Source organism: Microcaecilia unicolor, chromosome 5, assembly GCF_901765095.1.
Source record: "Microcaecilia unicolor chromosome 5, aMicUni1.1, whole genome shotgun sequence".
Taxonomy (NCBI): Eukaryota; Metazoa; Chordata; class Amphibia; order Gymnophiona; family Siphonopidae; genus Microcaecilia; species Microcaecilia unicolor.
This window is the reverse complement of record NC_044035.1, coordinates 212,714,743-212,732,868: the sequence shown is the minus strand read 5'-3', so window position 1 is coordinate 212,732,868 and position 18,126 is coordinate 212,714,743. Positions and strand designations below refer to the sequence as shown.

General features: G+C 42.5%; 1 protein-coding gene across 2 annotated transcripts in view; it reads right to left on the bottom strand.

Moving 5' to 3' along the window:
• Positions 1–14,653: 14,653 nt before the first annotated feature.
• KIAA0895L (KIAA0895 like) overlaps positions 14,654–18,126 on the bottom strand; it is a 105,531-nt gene continuing 102,058 nt past the window's right edge. For both annotated transcript variants that reach the window (XM_030203746.1, XM_030203747.1), the window contains exon 7: positions 14,654–15,549. In XM_030203746.1, the coding sequence (XP_030059606.1) occupies positions 15,385–15,549 (165 nt within the window). In that variant the 3' untranslated portion in view covers positions 14,654–15,384. The remainder of the gene's footprint in view (positions 15,550–18,126) is intronic.

Below are 18,126 nucleotides of genomic sequence, written 5' to 3'. Positions count from 1 at the left end.
CAGAAGAATGGCGCAGTGCCACATCTAAAAGATGGTGGCTGCAGAGCTCGCGACAAGTGAGGTACCACAGAGCCATGCCAAGACTGCTGCCAGCGGCTTCTTTGATGTCCCCGGATGATGTCCCCGGATCTGCTCTCTTGGCCATGTCAGGAGGCTAGGAGTTGGTAAACGACTCGTGAGTGCAGGATGTCCAGAGTCCTGATGTTGCCCCCCCTCCCCCAGCTCTCACACTGGGAGCAAAGATTATCTTGTCAGCTCTTAGTACCAAGAAAGAAAGATTAAACAACTTACAGTTTGATATCAGAGACACAGGAAAGATGAACTGGTGCTAAACACTGTCCACTGCTGACTGAAGAAACCAGCACCTGCTTGTCCCCTGTTCTGGAGACAGTCTGTTTTTTTTTTTCCAAAGAGGTAGAAGATTTTTTTTTACATGAAAGCCATCAAAATAAAGGGAAGATCAAGCAGGAGTGGAAGAGAGGGACCTGGCACCACCAGGTGTACCCCTGAGTCTGGAAGACTAAGCAAGGGGAGGCGGGACCTGGCGCCACCAGATGTAACCCTGAGTCTACAAGGGATTCTCTCCAAACCCCCCTAGCTCAATTGAATCCTGAGGAACAGGCCACAAATAGCTGCACAGGGTGGTGCTGATATTCAAAGCAATTGAAGGGGGCAGGAGCCTCTCCTGCCCGCTTAAATCACTCTGCTGCCTAAGTGGGAATATTCAGAGTGGTACTGAATATTTATTTATTTGTTACATTTGTATCCCACCTTTTCCCACTTATTAGTAGGTTCAAAGTGGCTTACCTAGTTCCAGAGAGGTGGTTACAGACTCCGGTGTGAACAAATACAGTGTAGGGGTACCGTTACAGTGGCAAATACAGTAAAGAAGTTTGGGTAAATAGATTGGGGTGGTTCATCCCACGCAAAATGCTAGGGTGGGATCATGTGTCGGGGTTCTAGTTAAATTGTCAATATTTCATTATTCGGTATTTATGTCAGTTCTGTGGTGTATGCCTTTTTGAAAAGGTGAGTCTTTAGGTTTTTTCAGAATTGTAGATTATTCGTGGTTTTCAGGCATTTTGGTAGTGTATTGCAGAGCTGTGTGCATATGTAGGAGAAACTTGATGCATATGTTGATTTATACTTCAGGCCCTTACAACTCGGGAAGTGAAGGGTTAAGTACATTCTGGCTGAATCAATTGTGTTTCTAATCGGTAAGTCGATTAGTTCAGTCATATAGCTCAGAGCTAGACCATGTATTATTTTGTGAACAAAGGTACAAATCTTGAAAGCGATACATTCTTTGATTGGTAGCCAGTGTAGTTTTTCACGGAGGGGTTTTGCGCTTTCAAATTTAGATTTTCCATAGATAAGACTGGCTGCCGTATTCTGAGCAGTCTGTAGTTTCCTCAGGATTTGTTCTTTGCAACTCGCATATACTCCATTGCAATAATCGACATGTGTTAGTACCATTGTTTGAATCATGTTGCGAAAAGTTTCCCTCGGGAAGAATTGTTTTACCCGTTTGAGTTTCCACATTGTGTGGAACATTTTCTTTGGAATGGCAATGGCTTGGTTCTCTAGAGTTAAGTTGAGGTCGATATTAATGCCGAGGATTTTCAGGTTGTCTGAGATTGGAAGAGTGTGTTCCGGGGTGTGTATGGCTGTGGGGTGGTTTGTGAAATGTTGGGATGAAAGAATGAGGCAGTGTGTTTTTCTTTGTTGAGTTTTAATTTGAATGTCGTTACCCAGGTATCCATTATGCTTAGGCTGTTTTTTATTACATTGGTGATTTCTGAAGGGTTCGATTTGAAAGGTATGTATATTATGACATCATCCGCATACAGAAAATGGTTAAGGCCTTGATTGAAAAGAGACTTGGCTAAGGGGGGTCATCATTAGGTTGAAAAGGATGGGTGAGAGAGGTGACCCCTGTGGTACTCTGCAGTCGGTTTCCCAGGGTGGAGAAATGTTAGAGTTTGACTTTACTTGATATGACCTTGTGGTTAGGAACCCCTCCGACCACCCAAATAAAAAGTGGACAGGTTAAGGGTGGCACTGGAGGTGGTATTGGGGAGGACCCTAAGGTTATGCAGATCCCGGCACCCGTATAGCTAAGTAACAATTTAGGACAGCTCAAAACTATCCTAAGGCCACTTAGCTTATGTGGGTACCAACACTAAATACTGCCACCACCCACATAACTTTAAAAAAAGGAGCCCCCTCCTCCCCCCAGCCCTCGGCAATACTAATCCCCCCGGAACCCTCCCACCCCCCTTGTGAAGGTAGGCCCCCCCAGGCCTAACTTTATCCCTGGTCGTATATCAGTAGCACAGCCCCCTCGCTCCTCACAGCTGCCCCTTGCTGCAGCTATCCAAAATGGCTGCTGCGATCTCTAGTGCCACTACTGCGAGAGGTTGTGGTAGCCATTTTGGATAGCTGCTGCAAGGGGCAGGAGCGAGGGGGCTGCGCACTTGTTCCCAACAAACACTGCTGGACCACCAATGATTCAGGTAGGCCTAGGTGAGGCTTACCTTGACAGCAGGAAGTAGGGGAATTCCTTGGGAGCTTCTTATTGCCAAGGGCTGGAAGAAAAGGGGAGGGAAGGAGGGGGCATTGTCAGGGAGGGAAAGAGGGGGTTCGGGGCACTTTGTAAAAAAAAAAAAATAATTATGTGGGTCCTGGCCCGATATTCAGCCAAGCTGCATAATCGCATAAGTTCCGGCACCCAGCCCACCCCAAATTATCCCCTGATATTTAGTGCTGGTACCCGGACATGGCCCAGCATTGAATATCAGGAGATAATTTAGCCAGTGACAATCAGCATTTTAAAAAACGCTGACCGCTGCCAGCTGAATATCAGTGTGTGTGTGTGTGTGGGGGGGGGGGGGGTAGAAATATGTCTATCCACTTGCTGAGATAGAGAGAATAATGAAGGGGAAGCTGCTGCACAGTATCCTATATGGCAGACCTTTGTTGTGCTCTCTATCTCCACCTGCTGATAGATGAACATAACCTGCAAATCTCTGGATTGATCTGTGGGATCAAATGGAAGCCAATTTTCAACAAGACAGACCAAGGATCAGGGCCGTGCCAATGGTCTCTAGCGCCCCCCCCCCCCCCCCCCCCCCGGTTTGGCACAAGATGCAAAGGAAATAGGAGCTGAAAGATGGAGTGCAGATCTTTTCAAGAAGGCATACCATAATCATCCATCTTAAACACTAAATAATAACACTACACAGGATCTATCCCTCCACATCTTCAAATCCTTGCTTAAAGCCCATCTCTTCAATGTCGCTTTCGGCACCTAACCATTGGACTAACCAGGAAACCCAGATTGCCCCAATTTGATTGACTGCATTCTTGTCCCTTAAGATTGTAAGTTCCTTTGAGCAGGGACTGTCCTTCTTTGTTAACTTGTACAGCGCTGCATAACCATAGTAGCGCTTTAGAAATGTTAAATAGTAGTAGTACTAAACAAAACCAAAAGCCTATCACATGATTGATTACCCTCCTTGCTACCTATATTTAAGCACTACCACTTCAAACCTCATGTCGAATAGAATCTCTATAGCAGATGACTACTACTTATCATTTACAATCCATTTTATTACTCATCAGCTTATCTTCCTTGTTCCTTTCCTCCTGCCTTGGTCTCCCCTCCTCCCCCCCACACACAGAAATTTCCTTCTTGTTTTTCCTATCTTCCTCTTTGCCTTTCTGTTCCATCAGTTCTTATTTTCCTTTCCTGCCCTTACTCTCCCCTCCTTCGTTCCTCCCTGATTCTAGCTTGGTTCATCTTAATAATAGCTTATGAACTTTTCTTTTAGGAAATTATCCAAACCTTTTTAAAACCCCGCTAAACTAATTACTTTTACCACATTCTCTGGCAATGAATTCCAGAGTTTAATTACACATTGAGTTAAGAAATATTTTCTCTGATTTGTTTTAAATTTACTACTTTGTAGCTTCATTGCGTGCCTCCTAATCCTAGTATTTTTGGAAACAGCAAACAAGCGATTCATGTCTACCCATTCTACTCTACTCATTTTATATACCTCTATCATATCTTCCCTCAGCCATCTTTTCTCCAAGCTGAAGAGCCACAGCCACTTCAGCTTTTCCTCATAGGGAAGTCGTCCCATCCCCTTCATCATTTTTGTCAACCGACTCTGTACCTTTTCTTTATTTTATTTTTTGTTACATTTGTACCCCGCGCTTTCCCACTCATGGCAGACTCAATGCGGCTTACATGGGGCAATGGAGGGTTAAGTGATAAACCTTTAGGTAATACTGACTCTTGTGCAGACGTCAAGCTTTTGCTCGATAAATTGATCACATTTTGTCCGGTCAAAACTGGGATCGTGTCTGTGGTCTTGTTCTCGGTTGACCTCGACTGTTCATGCGGCGTCCTCCACGTCCTCTTCTGTTTCGACCTTGACGGTTGTCTAAAAAATCATCATGATCACTGCCACTAGATGAACTATCTGAAAATTGAAACACTTGAAATGTTACTTTTTTAGGCTCCACTCCCTCTGTGCGTTCTGTAACTAGAGGTTGTTCACTTGCTGTTTTTCATCCACGGGTAGACATTCATTTGAGCATAATCGTTTTTATCTCTTGTTAACTTTTTTAATTTAGATTTTCGTAACTGTTCTTTGCATTTTTCAAGGGTATCTTTTAACTGTGTGTGTTTAGATTGAAAAACCTGTTCTGAAACACTCTCTTTTAGACGACTGAGTTCTTTATCTAGCAGTTCTTTTTCTTGTTGTAATACAAGTTTCGATTGTTCAATAATAAGCAACATCAAGTCAAGAGAACACTTGTTCAAAATCATATTCCATTTGGAAATAAAACTTTCTTGATCTTTGAAGATTTGTGGAGCCTTATAAATGCGTAGTCCCCTGGTATCTGCTCCGCTTTACAATATTCAATTAAAGCTAAACTGTTCATTTCTCACTAGTTACTCCCATCTCTAGATCATTTATAAATATGTTTAAAAAAAGCAGCGGTCTCTGCACAGACCCCTTGGGAACTCCACTATCTATCCTTCTCTGTTGAGAATACTGATCATTTAACCCTACTCTCTGTTTTTTTATCCTTTAACCAGTATTTAATCCACAACAGGACACTACCTCCTATCCCATAACTCTCCAATTTTTTCTGGAGTCTTTCATGAGGTACTTTGTCAAACGCCTTCTGAAAATCCAGATACACAATATCAACCGGCTCGTCTTTATCCACATGTTTGCTCACCCATTCAAAGAAATGTAATAGATTGGTGAGGCAAGATTTCCCTTCACTAAATCTATGTTGGCTCTATCTCATTAATCCCTGTTTGTGAATATGCATGACTTTCCAATTTCCTCTGGTGTCTTTCATTTAGATTTAGATTTATTAGTTTTAGCCCACCTTTATCTAGGGCTACTTTGTTAAATGCCTTTTGAAAATCCAAATATACAATATCGACTGGCTCAACTTTATCCAAGTTTGTTCACCCCTTCAAAGAAATGTAGTAGATTGGCGAGGCAAGATTTCCCTGTTGGCTCTATCTCATGCTTATATATATGCTCTGTAATTTTGTTCTTTATAATAATTTCTACCATTTTGCCAAGCACCGATGTCAGGCTCACCGGTCTGTAATTTCCCAGATCACCTCTGGAAGCTTTTTAAAAAATGGTACTACATTGGCCACCCTCCAATCTTCCGGTACCATGCTTGATTTGAAAGATAAATTACATATTACTAACAATAGTTCTGCAAGTTCATTTTTCAATTCTATCAGTACTCTAGGATGTATACCATCTGGTCCAGATGATTTCATATTCTTCAATTTGTCAAATTGCACCATTACATCTTTCAGGTTTACAGAAATTTGATTCAGTTTCTCTGACTCATTAGCATTGAATACCAGTTCTGGCACCGGTATCTCTGCCACATCTTCCTCGGTGAAGACCGAAGTATTCATTTCATCTCACCACTATGGCCTTGCCCTCCCTGAGTGTCCCCTTTACTCCACAGTCATCCAGCGGTCCAACTGATTTCCTTACCAGCTTTTTGCTTTTAAAATACCTAAAAAGTTTTAAGTGTTTTTGACTCCAACACAATCTTCTTTTCAAAGTTTCTCTGTCTTACTTTATCAGAGTTTAGCATTTGACTTACCACTCCTTATGCTGTTTCCTATTATTTTCAGTCGGATCCATCTTACATTTTCTGAAGGATTTTCTTTTAGCTCTAATAGCTTCCTTCACCTCACTTTTTAACCATGCTGGCTGTCGTTTGTCTTCCTTCCTCCTTCTTTAATAAATGGATATATTTGGCCTTAGCTTCCAGGATGGGATTTTTGAACAGTATCAGACACAATTGGAGGAACTAGATAAAGATCTGATCGCAGATATTCAAAAGTTGGGAAAGAAGAGAGAGGTGCTGTAGCTGGGATATTTCAATCTGCCGGATGTAGATTGGAAGGTTCCATCTGCAGAATTGGAAAGAAGTAGAGAGACCATGGATGCTTTCCAAAGTGTTCTGCTCAGACAAATGGTGATGGAACCCACGAGAGATGGAACGACGCTGGATCTGGTGCTCACAAATGAGGATAATGTGTCAAATGTCCGAGTGGGTGCCCACCTGGGCAGCAGTGACCATCAAACAGTTTGATTTGATATGACAGCTGAAGTGGAGGGCGGCCACTCAAAACTCAAAGTCCTGGATTTCAAGCATGCTGACTTTAGTAAAATGGGGGAATACCTGAGGAAGGAGCTGATGGGCTGGGAGGATGAACGAGAAGTGGAAGGATAGTGGTCCAGGCTGAAAGAAGTTATAAATATGGCCACAAACCTTTATGTAAGGACAGTAAATAAAAGCAAGAGAAAAAGGAAACCAATATGTTTCTCCAAGCAAGTGGCTGAGAAAATAAAAGCTAAAGAGTTGACGTTCCTGAAATACAGAAAAACTCAAAAAGAGGAACACGGAGAGGAACACCAGATGAAACTGAAAGAAGCCAAGAGAGAGATACGTCTGGCGAAAGCACAAGAACAAATGGCTAGAAATGTAAGGAGGGGTGACAAAAATTTCTTCAGGTATATTAGTGAAAGGAGGAAGACTAAAAAGGGAATTGTGAGACTGAAAGATGCTGCGAACCGCTATGTAGATAATGGGCACATACCCTAACTACCTAATAAAATCCGCCCCACAACGCTTCATAGCAGACCTCACATTACACCTAAACTACATGCTACAACATGGTCTCTTTCCTAAGGACAATGCCAACATACTACTCACCCCAATACCTAAAGATACAAAACAAAAAAAGCAAATGAAATCACCAACTACCGCCTGGTAGCATCTATCCCACTGATAGTCAAACTGCTGGAAAGCAAGTAACCAAGCAACTCACCGACTACTTAAAACAAATTCTCAATATTACACAAATCACAATCAGGATTTCGCTTCAACCACAGCACCGAAACAGTACTAATTACTCTCCTAACCAAATTCAAACAAGAAAGTGCAACTGGCAAAAGCATACTTCTCCTACAATTCTACATGTCTAGTGCATTTGACATGGTAAACCATAAAATACTACTAAACATCCTAGAATACGTCGGGATCGGTGGAAGTGTACTTAGCTGGATCAAAGGTTTCCTAACCACAAGAACATACCAAGTAATTTCTCGAATATATCACCATGGAAACCAGAATGTGGCATACCCTAAGGATTACCGTTATCTCCAACCCTTTTCAACCTAATGATGACCCCACTAGTCAAATCCCTATCCAACCAAGGCCTTAACCCTTACATCTATGCAGATGATGTTATGATATACATCCCGTTCAAACACGATGAACAGAAATCACAAATGAAATCAAACTCAGCCTGCAAATCATGAACTCATGGGCGGATGCATTCCAACTAAAACTCAATGCAGAAAAAAAACCACACTGTCTCATCCACTCATCCCAATACAACACGAATAAACCCACCAATATAATCACCCCAGATTACACCCTTCCTGTTTCAGACAGCCTGAAAATTCTCGGAGTTACAATTGACTGAATCCTCACGCTAGAAAGCCAAGAGAAAACTACAACAGAGACAATGTGGAAACTCAAACGAGTAAAACCTTTCTTCCCGAGGGAAATATTCCGCAGCCTGGTACAATCAATGGTACTTTAAGTCAACTAGATTACTGCAATGCAATCTATGCTGGATGCAAAGAACAAATCATTAAGAAACTCCAAATGGCCCAAAATACAGCAGCAAAACTCATATTTGGAAAGACGAAATTTGAAAGCGCCAAACCCTTACAAGAAAAACTGCATTGGCTCCCAATCAAAGAACGAATTGCGTTCAAAATGTATTTATTTTGCTGCATTTATATCCCACATTTTCCCACCTATTTGCAGGCTCAATGTGGCTTACAATATAATACAACTACAATCACATTGATGGAATAGAGAATCAGAGTATATATAACAGATAAGGTGCATAGGAAAATTATGGCAATCATATTAACGGAGAAGAATTTCAGAATTATTGCTATTAAGGTTCATACAAAAATGATGTTGATTAAGAAGTGGGTAAGTGGATAACAACATAATATAATGATATCAGGACAAGGTATAATTGTCAGTAATTAGGATAAATGGATAACAACATAACATAATAATATCAGGACAGGGTATGATTATCAGTAATTAGGGTGTAAATAAAATAGGCAAAATAAAAGAGTTCCAATATAAAATTGTGTCTGGTGTAGTTTAGGAGTCAGATCGTTATGAGGGATCCATTTTGTACGCTTTTTTGAACAAATAAGTCTTCAGTAGTTTCTGGAAGGTCATCAAGTCGCGTGTTTTTCTTATAGTGGTTGGTAATTCATTCCATCATTGTGTAATTAAGTCCTCTGCAATTGGGATAATGGAACACCTCATAGACTTTACCAATCAGAAACACAAAATGGTCAACATGCACATACCTAATTCTCCACTTCCCAAGCTGCAAAGAACTAAAATATAAATCAACCTATGCATCCAGCTTCTACTATATAAGGACACAACTATGGAATGCACTACCAAACGTCATGAAAACAATGCATGACCTAACAAACTTCTGGAAATCATTAAAAACCTACTTGTTCAAAAAGGCAAACCATAACGATCCAACTTAAACACCTGAACACTGCAACACAACGAAACTTATACGAGAACTAGACAAAACTTAACTCTTCCTCCTTGATTACCTATCAACTCTGTCACTCATGAACTCTAACGCAACACCACACTGTATTTCTCATACCAGAATTGGCGATCGCCATCACGGTACTATGTAAGCCACATTGAGCCTGCAAATGGGTGGGAAAATGTGGGATACAAATGCAATAAATAAATAAATAAAATGATGAAGAAAAAGGAAATTTGCTAAATAGATACTTTTGTTCTGTTTTCACAGAAGAAAATCTTGGTGAAGGACCACGATTGACTGGTAAAAGTACATATGAGAATGGAGTGGATATAGCACCGTTCACGGAAGAGAGTGTGTATGAACAACTTGAAAATCTAAAGGTGGACAAAGCCGTGGGACCAGACGGGATCCACCCCAGGATATTGAGGGAGCTCAGAGAGGTTCTGGCAGGTCCTCTTAAAGATCTGTTTAATAAATCCTTTGAGATGGGAGAGGTTCCGTGGGACTGGAAAACAGCGGATGTGGTCCCTCTTCACAAAAGTGGTGATAGGGAAGAAGCTGAAAACTACAGCCGGTAAGCCTCACTTTGGTTATTGGAAAAGTAATGGAAGCGATGCTGAAGGAAAGGATAGTAAATTTCCTGGAAGCCAATAAGTTGCAAGATCTGAGACAACATGGTTTTACCAAAGGTAAATTGTGCCAAACGAATCTCATTGAATTCTTTGACTGGGTGTCTGGAGAATTGAATCATGGACGTCTGTTTACCTGTCTTTATCCTTTATCCTCACCTCTTTTCCCTACCCTTAATTGTTCTGTCTGTTTACCTGTCTTATCTAGACTGTAAGTTCTTTGAGCAGGGACTGTCTTTTGTGTATGGTGTACAGCGCTGCGTATGCTTTGTAGCGCTATAGAAATGATAGGTAGTAGTAGTAGTATAGACGTAATCTACTTAGATTTCAGCAAAGCTTTTGACACGGCTCCAGTGGTGTACCAAGGGGGAGGGGGCGGACGTGGTGAACTGGATTAGGAACTGGCTGACGGACAGACGCCAGAGGGTGGTGGTTAATGGAATTCGCTCAGATGAGGGAAAGGTGAGTAGTGGAGTGCCTCAGGGATCGGTGCTGGGGCCGATTTTGTTCAATATATTTGTGAGCGACATTGCCGAAGGATTAGAAGGTAAAGTTTGCCTTTTTGCGGATGATAGTAAGATTTGTAACAGACTGGACACCCGGGAGGGAGTGAAAAACATGAAAAAGGATCTGAGAAGTTAGAAGAATGGTCTAAGGCTTGGCAATTAAAATTCAATACGAAGAAATGCAAAGTGATGCACTTAGGGAGTAGAAATCCACGGGAGACGTATGTGTTAGGTGGTGAGAGTCTGATATGTACAGACGGGGAGAGGGATCTTGGGGTGATAGTATCTGAGGATCTGAAGGCGACGAAACAGTGTGACAAGGCGGTGGCCATAGCTAGAAGGTTGTTAGGCTGTATAAAGAGAGGTGTGACCAGCAGAAGAAAGGGGGTGTTGATGCCCCTGTATAAGTCATTGGTGAGGCCCCACCTGGATTATTGTGTTCGGTTTTGAAGGCCATATCTTGCTAAGGATGTAAAAAGAACTGAAGCGGTGCAAAGAAAAGCTACAAGAATGGTATGGGATAGAGACTTGCTGACCTGAACATGTATACCCTAGAGGAAAGGAGAAACAGGGGTGATATGATACAGACATTCAAATATTTGAAAGGTATTAATTCGCAAACAAACCTTTTCCGTAGATGGGAAGGCGGTAGAACTAGAGGACATGAAATGAGATTGAAGGGGGGGGGCAGACTCAAGAAAAATGTCAGGAAGTATTTTTTCACAGAGAGAGTGGTGGATACTTGGAATGCCCTCCCGCGGGAGGTGGTGGAGATGAAAATGGTAACGGAATTCAAAAATGCGTGGGATAAACATAGGAATCCTGTTCAGAAGGAATGGATCCTCAGAAGCTTAGTGGAGATTGGGTGGCAGAGCCGGTGGTGGGAGGCGGGGCTAGTGCTGGGCAGACTTCTACGGTCTGAGCCCTGAAAATGGTAGATACAAATCAAAGTCAGGTATACACATAAAGTAGCACATATGAGTTTATCTTGTTGGGCAGACTGGATGGACCGTACAGGTCTTTTTCTGCCATCATCTACTATGTTACTACCCTGCTTATTTTCGAAGGAGAAGGCCGGCCATCTTCCGACACAAATCGGGAGATGGTTGGCCATCTCCTAAACCCAGCCAAATCAGTATAAACGAAAGCCGATTTTGCCCGGCTTCAACTGCTTTCCGTCGCAGGGCCGGCCAAAGTTAAAGGGGGCATTTCAGTAGGGTACGGAAGGCGGGACGGGGCGTGGTTACGAGATGGCCAGCTTCGGCCGATAATGGAAAAAAGAAGGCGGCTCTGATGAGCACTTGGCTGGCTTCACTTGGTCCATTTATTTTTAGGACCAAGTCTCAAAAAAGTGCCCCAACTGACCAGATGACCACCGGAGGGAATGGGGGATCACCTCCCCTTACTCCCCCACTGGTCACCAACCCCCTCCCAACCCCCCCAAAAATGTAAACATTTTTGTGCCAGCTTCTATGCCAAGCCTTAAATGTCATACCCAGCTCCATCACAGCACTATGCAGGTCCCTGGAGCAGTTTTAGTAGGTACTGCAGTGACCTTCAGGCAGGCGGACCCCGGCTCATCCCCCCTACCTGTTACATTTGTGGTGATAAATGTGAGCCCTCCAAAACCCACTGTCCCACATCTAGGTGCCCCCCTTCACACATAAGGGCTATGATAGTGTTGTACAGTTGTGGGTAGTGGGTTTGGGGGGGGGCTCAGCACACACGGTAAGGGAGCTATGTACCTGGGAGCAATTTATGAAGTACACTGCTGTGCCCCCTAGGATGCCCGGTTGGTGTCCTGGCATGTGAGGGGGACCACTGCACTATAAATGCTTGCTCCTCCCACGACCAAATGGCTTGGATTTGGCCAGGTTTGAGATGGCGGCCATTAGTTTCCATTATTGGCGGGAAAACAATGGCAGCGATCTCTAATGCCGGCCCAAATGTTGAGATTTGGCCGGCCCCGACCGTATTATCAAAACGAAAGATGGCCGGCCATCTTGTCTCGATAATACGATCGGGTATACCGCTTTCCGGGGCCGTTCGATTATGCCCCTCTATGTATCCACACCTGATGTAAATTTTGACCTTTGCAGCTGCTCCTCTTAAGTTTTTATTTCACTGTTCTTCCCATTTTATCATAGTGGAGTGGAGGAGTGGCCTAGTGGCTAGGGTGGTGGACTTTGGTCCTGGGGAACTGAGGAACTGAGTTCGATTCCCACTTTAGGCACAGGCAGCTCCTTGTGACTCTGGGCAAGTCACTTAATCCTCCATTGCCCCATTTAAGCCGCATTGAGCCTGCCATGAGTGGGAAAAGTGCAGGGTACAAATGTAACAAAAATAAAAAAAATAAATAGTCTCCTTTTTGAAAGTTAAATTCTAATGTATTGGATTTCCTGTGTGTACTTACTCCAAAGCTTATATCAAATCTGATCATGTTATGATCAGTGTGATCAAGCGGCCCCAGCACCATTATCTCCTACACCAGATCATGCGCTCCACTAAGGACTAGGTCTAGAATTGTTCCTCTTGTTGGCTCCTGAACCAGCTGCTCCATAATGCAGTTCTTAATTTTATCAAGGAATTTTACCTCTTTAGCGTGCCATGATGTTACATTTACCCAGTCAATATCAGGGTAATTTAATCACCCATTATTGTGTCACCCCAGTTTGTTAGCCTCCCTAAATTCTGACATTTCTACATCTGTCTGTTCATCCTGACCAGGTGGACAGTAGCACACTCCTATCACTATCCTTTTCCCCTTTACACATGGAATTTCAAACCATAAGGATTCCTGCAGAATTTTTAGTCTATTCAATTCAAGGCCCTCCTCAACATATAATGCTACCCCTCCACCAATTCAATCTACCCTATCATTGCGATATAATTTGTATCCTGGTATGGCAGCGTCCTACTGGTTATCCTCCTTCCACCAGGTCTCAGAGATGCCAATTATTATCTAGTTTTTCATTTAGTACAATATATTCAAACTCTCCCACCTTATTTCTTAGGATTCTGTCATATGCATATAGACATTTCAAACTATGTTTGTTGTTCCTATTTACATCTTTCTCAGCAGTTGACACTGATAATGTGCAATCTTGAAAATCTGTCTGCTTTTTATTTAAAGACAAGTGGAGGGGCGTTTTCAATATGATGTCCAAGTCCGATTTTGGATGTTTTGCAAAACGTCCAAAATCCGAATAGGAAAGAAGGTCATTGTCAAAAAAGAAAAACGTCTTTTTTTTTCCCCCCGAAAACACTGTTTCAAATGAGGTTTCACGCTTTGGACTTTTTTTTTTTTGGTCCATTTAAAAAACAAAAACCTGAATAGGTGCAAAACATATAGATTCATGCCATTGGGATGTAGGAGGAGCCAGCATTTTTAGTAGGCTGGTCCCCTAGACATCCCAGGAGAGCCCCTACGTCTTGCCCCATCCTTGGCCACCTTTAAATCTAGACTGAAAGCCCACCTCTTTAACATTGCTTTTGACTTGTAACCACTCACCTCCACCTACCCTCCTCTCTTCCTTCCCGTTCACATTAATTGATTTGATTTGCTTACTTTATTTATTTTTTGTCTATTAGATTGTAAGCTCTTTGAGCAGGGACTGTCTTTCTTCTATGTTTGTGCAGCGCTGCGTATGCCTTGTAGCGCTATAGAAATGCTAAATAGTAGTAGTAGTAGTAGTAGTAGAGCAATGGGGCACCCTAGAGGACATTGCTGTGCACTTCATGAAAATACTCCCAGATACACATCTCACCTTTGCTCTCTTATCTTGTCCCCTGAGCCCTCCAAAAACCCACTACTCCCCACTGTACACCACAATAGACCTTGCACCGCTTCTTTAATGCAGAACATAGTAACATAGTAGATGATGGCAGAAAAAGACCTGCACGGTCCATCTAGTCTGCCCAACAAGATCAACTCATATGTGCTACTTTTTGTGTATACCCTATCTTGATTTGTACCTGTCCTCTTCAGAGCACAGACCGTATAAGTCTGCCCAGCACTATCCCCGCCTCCCAACCACCAGCCCCGCCTCCCACCACTGGCTCTGGCACAGACCGTATAAGTCTGCCCAGCATGCCTCTAGCCGCCGACTCCAGGACTCCCCGGGCACACTCAGTTCTTGCGCGAACTAAGTATGGGCAAGAAGTGCTGGCGTCAGCAGCTGAAGGCACGCCGCCAATTTCTGCATTAAAGAAGCAGTGCAAGGACGAGGGGAGCAGCTTATGAACTGTATTTCTTTGGCTGGTGGGGCTTTGGCATCCCCATCAGCTGTTTTAAAATAGTGCTGCAGTTCAGGAGGGGGTCCGAGCCCAAAATGGGGAGGGGGGCCCAGGCTGCCATGTAGCTACTCCACTCATAACAAGTAATGTAATTTTCTTATTATTTTTGTATTATTCTGATTCTAAAACATTCTCAAGCATTTTTCCTCTTTTTACATAAAACATTGGACTCCATGAAAAGATATATTTGTTTTCAGTGTGAATATGTTGTGTTTCTAGCACTAGGTAACTCTTAATCTTCAAATCCCAATCACAATATATCTGCAAAGCCAATGAATTAAGAACCCTCTCTTCCCCCCTCCACAAAGTCATTGAAGTAGGCATTAAATCACTTTCCCCACAAAAGGGCATGAAGAAGCCATTATATAATCATGCTCACAATAGCTTCACAGGAATACTTAATCGCCACCTCAAATCATTATCTAATGTTTTAACCTCTGGTGAACCATTTGGTTCTCCACTCTTAAGAAGTAGGTGGGTATTAGTAAGACACTTTTAAAACAACCCAATCTTTTCATAAAATAAATTAACAAATAAATAAAACCTTCATCACTAATGGTTTTAGGCATGTCATCCATTACAGACCAGTGAAGATTACAGATCACAAGCTGAGGTGACCAGCTCCTCTGGTTTCACTCTGATGTATCTGTCCAAAGAATCTAACAAAACATTTAAAACCCATGCCATAGAAAAAGCATCAAGTCTGAGGTAAACCGTCTGGCGGCAGAGGCTGGGAAAGAGGTGATACAGATGACAAGGAGAGTCACAATCAGTCTGGGAGTAGGTGGGCCAGTTCCTCATCACTCAGCTGGTTTGTGGCAATGATGTGATCCAATTGCTTCTGATAACGATCTTGATCCTGCATGAAATGGGGAATTCGTGGTCTCTCTAAAACTGCACTCTGTTTCAGCTGCTCAACATCTTCATAGGAAACCTAGCAAGAAAAGCAAACATGGAACTATGGGATCACCAACACAGACAAAGAGAAAACCTAGGATATTTACTCTCACCTTGGCATGAATTTAAGGGACCGTGTGCTATTATTGTTCTTCATAACAACCACTATCTTTACTTAGCGCTACTATCACTAGCTGGACGAAAGCAAATCATTTAAAATTGAATGTCAATAAAATTCAGATCATAATGTTATCAGCTATATTTCTTCTCAAATTCTAGATGTTTTCAAATTTGGTAATGAAATCATTCCTATTGTGAATAATTTGTGTAATTTTGGAGTAATTGTCAACTCTGGTTTAACAATAAGACTTCATATTCAGGTCATTAGAAATGTGTTTTGTAAAATGATATTAATAAGGCATTTGAAAGAATTGTTGAAACCATGTCATTTTGGGAGGGTAGTTCAAAGTATCATTGTTCCCAGTTTCGATTATTGTAATGGATTACCTTTGGGGATCTGTAAAAAATCAACTTAGAGCTTTACAGATACCCTAGCAACTGAATTTTGGGCTATTAACTGTTCCAGTCATTATAATCACATCTCTCCGGTTCTAAAGAAATTGCATTGGCTCCCCACTGAATACAGAATACAATTTAAGATCATTTGTATGGTATTTAAAATACTTACGGAGTTGATTTCAAAAGTCTTATGAGCAAAACTCCATATATACCAACCTTCGTGGTTGTTGAGATCAGCAAGTAGATCCTTACTGAAAGTTTCCTCATACTGTGTGATAAAGTCAAGTGAATTTAGAAACTCAATTTTTTATATTGTGGGTCCCTCATTATGTAATATACTGCCATTGAGATTAAAAAAAATACAGGACTAGAGTTTAAAAAAAGAATTAAAGACATTCTTTCTTCTGCAGGCATATGAGAGGGTTGACGATTGAATTAACTGAGAAGCAGATTTATAAGTTTTAAATAGGACTGATTCTGCTTTCATCAGTTATATCGAACATATTTTTTTAATGTTATGTCTCTTTTTTGTTTATGGTATTTGTGATATATTATTATGTACGTATGATTTGTGATCCACCTAGAACTACTGGATTGTGCGGAATAAATAGGTGTGCTGTACTGTACTTCATAACCTAAACAAGCTACATCTCCCAAGATGCTACACAAATTGAAGCGTGGTCAGTGGGGTTGGCTGGCCCCTTTCACAGAGGCTGGATAATACATCAGTGGAGATCGGGTTAATGTAAGCGATACAGTGGTGGAAATAAGTATTTGATCCCTTGCTGATTTTGTAAGTTTGCCCACTGACAAAGACATGAGCAGCCCATAATTGAAGGGTAGGTTATTGGTAACAGTGAGAGATAGCACATCACAAATTAAATCCGGAAAATCACATTGTGGAAAGTATATGAATTTATTTGCATTCTGCAGAGGGAAATAAGTATTTGATCCCCCACCAACCAGTAAGAGATCTGGCCCCTACAGACCAGGTAGATGCTCCAAATCAACTCGTTACCTGCATGACAGACAGCTGTCGGCAATGGTCACCTGTATGAAAGACACCTGTCCACAGACTCAGAGAAACAGTCAGACTCTAACCTCTACAAAATGGCCAAGAGCAAGGAGCTGTCTAAGGATGTCAGGGACAAGATCATACACCTGCACAAGGCTGGAATGGGCTACAAAACCATCAGTAAGACGCTGGGCGAGAAGGAGACAACTGTTGGTGCCATAGTAAGAAAATGGAAGAAGTACAAAATGACTGTCAATCGACAAAGATCTGGGGCTCCACGCAAAATCTCACCTCGTGGGGTATCCTTGATCATGAGGAAGGTTAGAAATCAGCCTACAACTACAAGGGGGGAACTTGTCAATGATCTCAAGGCAGCTGGGACCACTGTCACCACGAGAACCATTGGTAACACATTACGACATAACGGATTGCAATCCTGCAGTGCCCGCAAGGTCCCCCTGCTCCGGAAGGCACATGTGACGGCCGGTCTGAAGTTTGCCAGTGAACACCTGGATGATGCCGAGAGTGATTGGGAGAAGGTGCTGTGGTCAGATGAGACAAAAATTGAGCTCTTTGGCATGAACTCAACTCGCCGTGTTTGGAGGAAGAGAAATGCTGCCTATGACCCAAAGAACACCGTCCCCACTGTCAAGCATGGAGGTGGAAATGTTATGTTTGGGGGTGTTTCTCTGCTAAGGGCACAGGACTACTTCACCGCATCAATGGGAGAATGGATGGGGCCATGTACCGTACAATTCTGAGTGACAACCTCCTTCCCTCCGCCAGGGCCTTAAAAATGGGTCGTGGCTGGGTCTTCCAGCACGACAATGACCCAAAACATACAGCCAAGGCAACAAAGGAGTGGCTCAGGAAGAAGCACATTAGGGTCATGGAGTGGCCTAGCCAGTCACCAGACCTTAATCCCATTGAAAACTTATGGAGGGAGCTGAAGCTGCGAGTTGCCAAGCGACAGCCCAGAACTCTTAATGATTTAGAGATGATCTGCAAAGAGGAGTGGACCAAAATTCCTCCTGACATGTGTGCAAACCTCATCATCAACTACAGAAGACGTCTGACCGC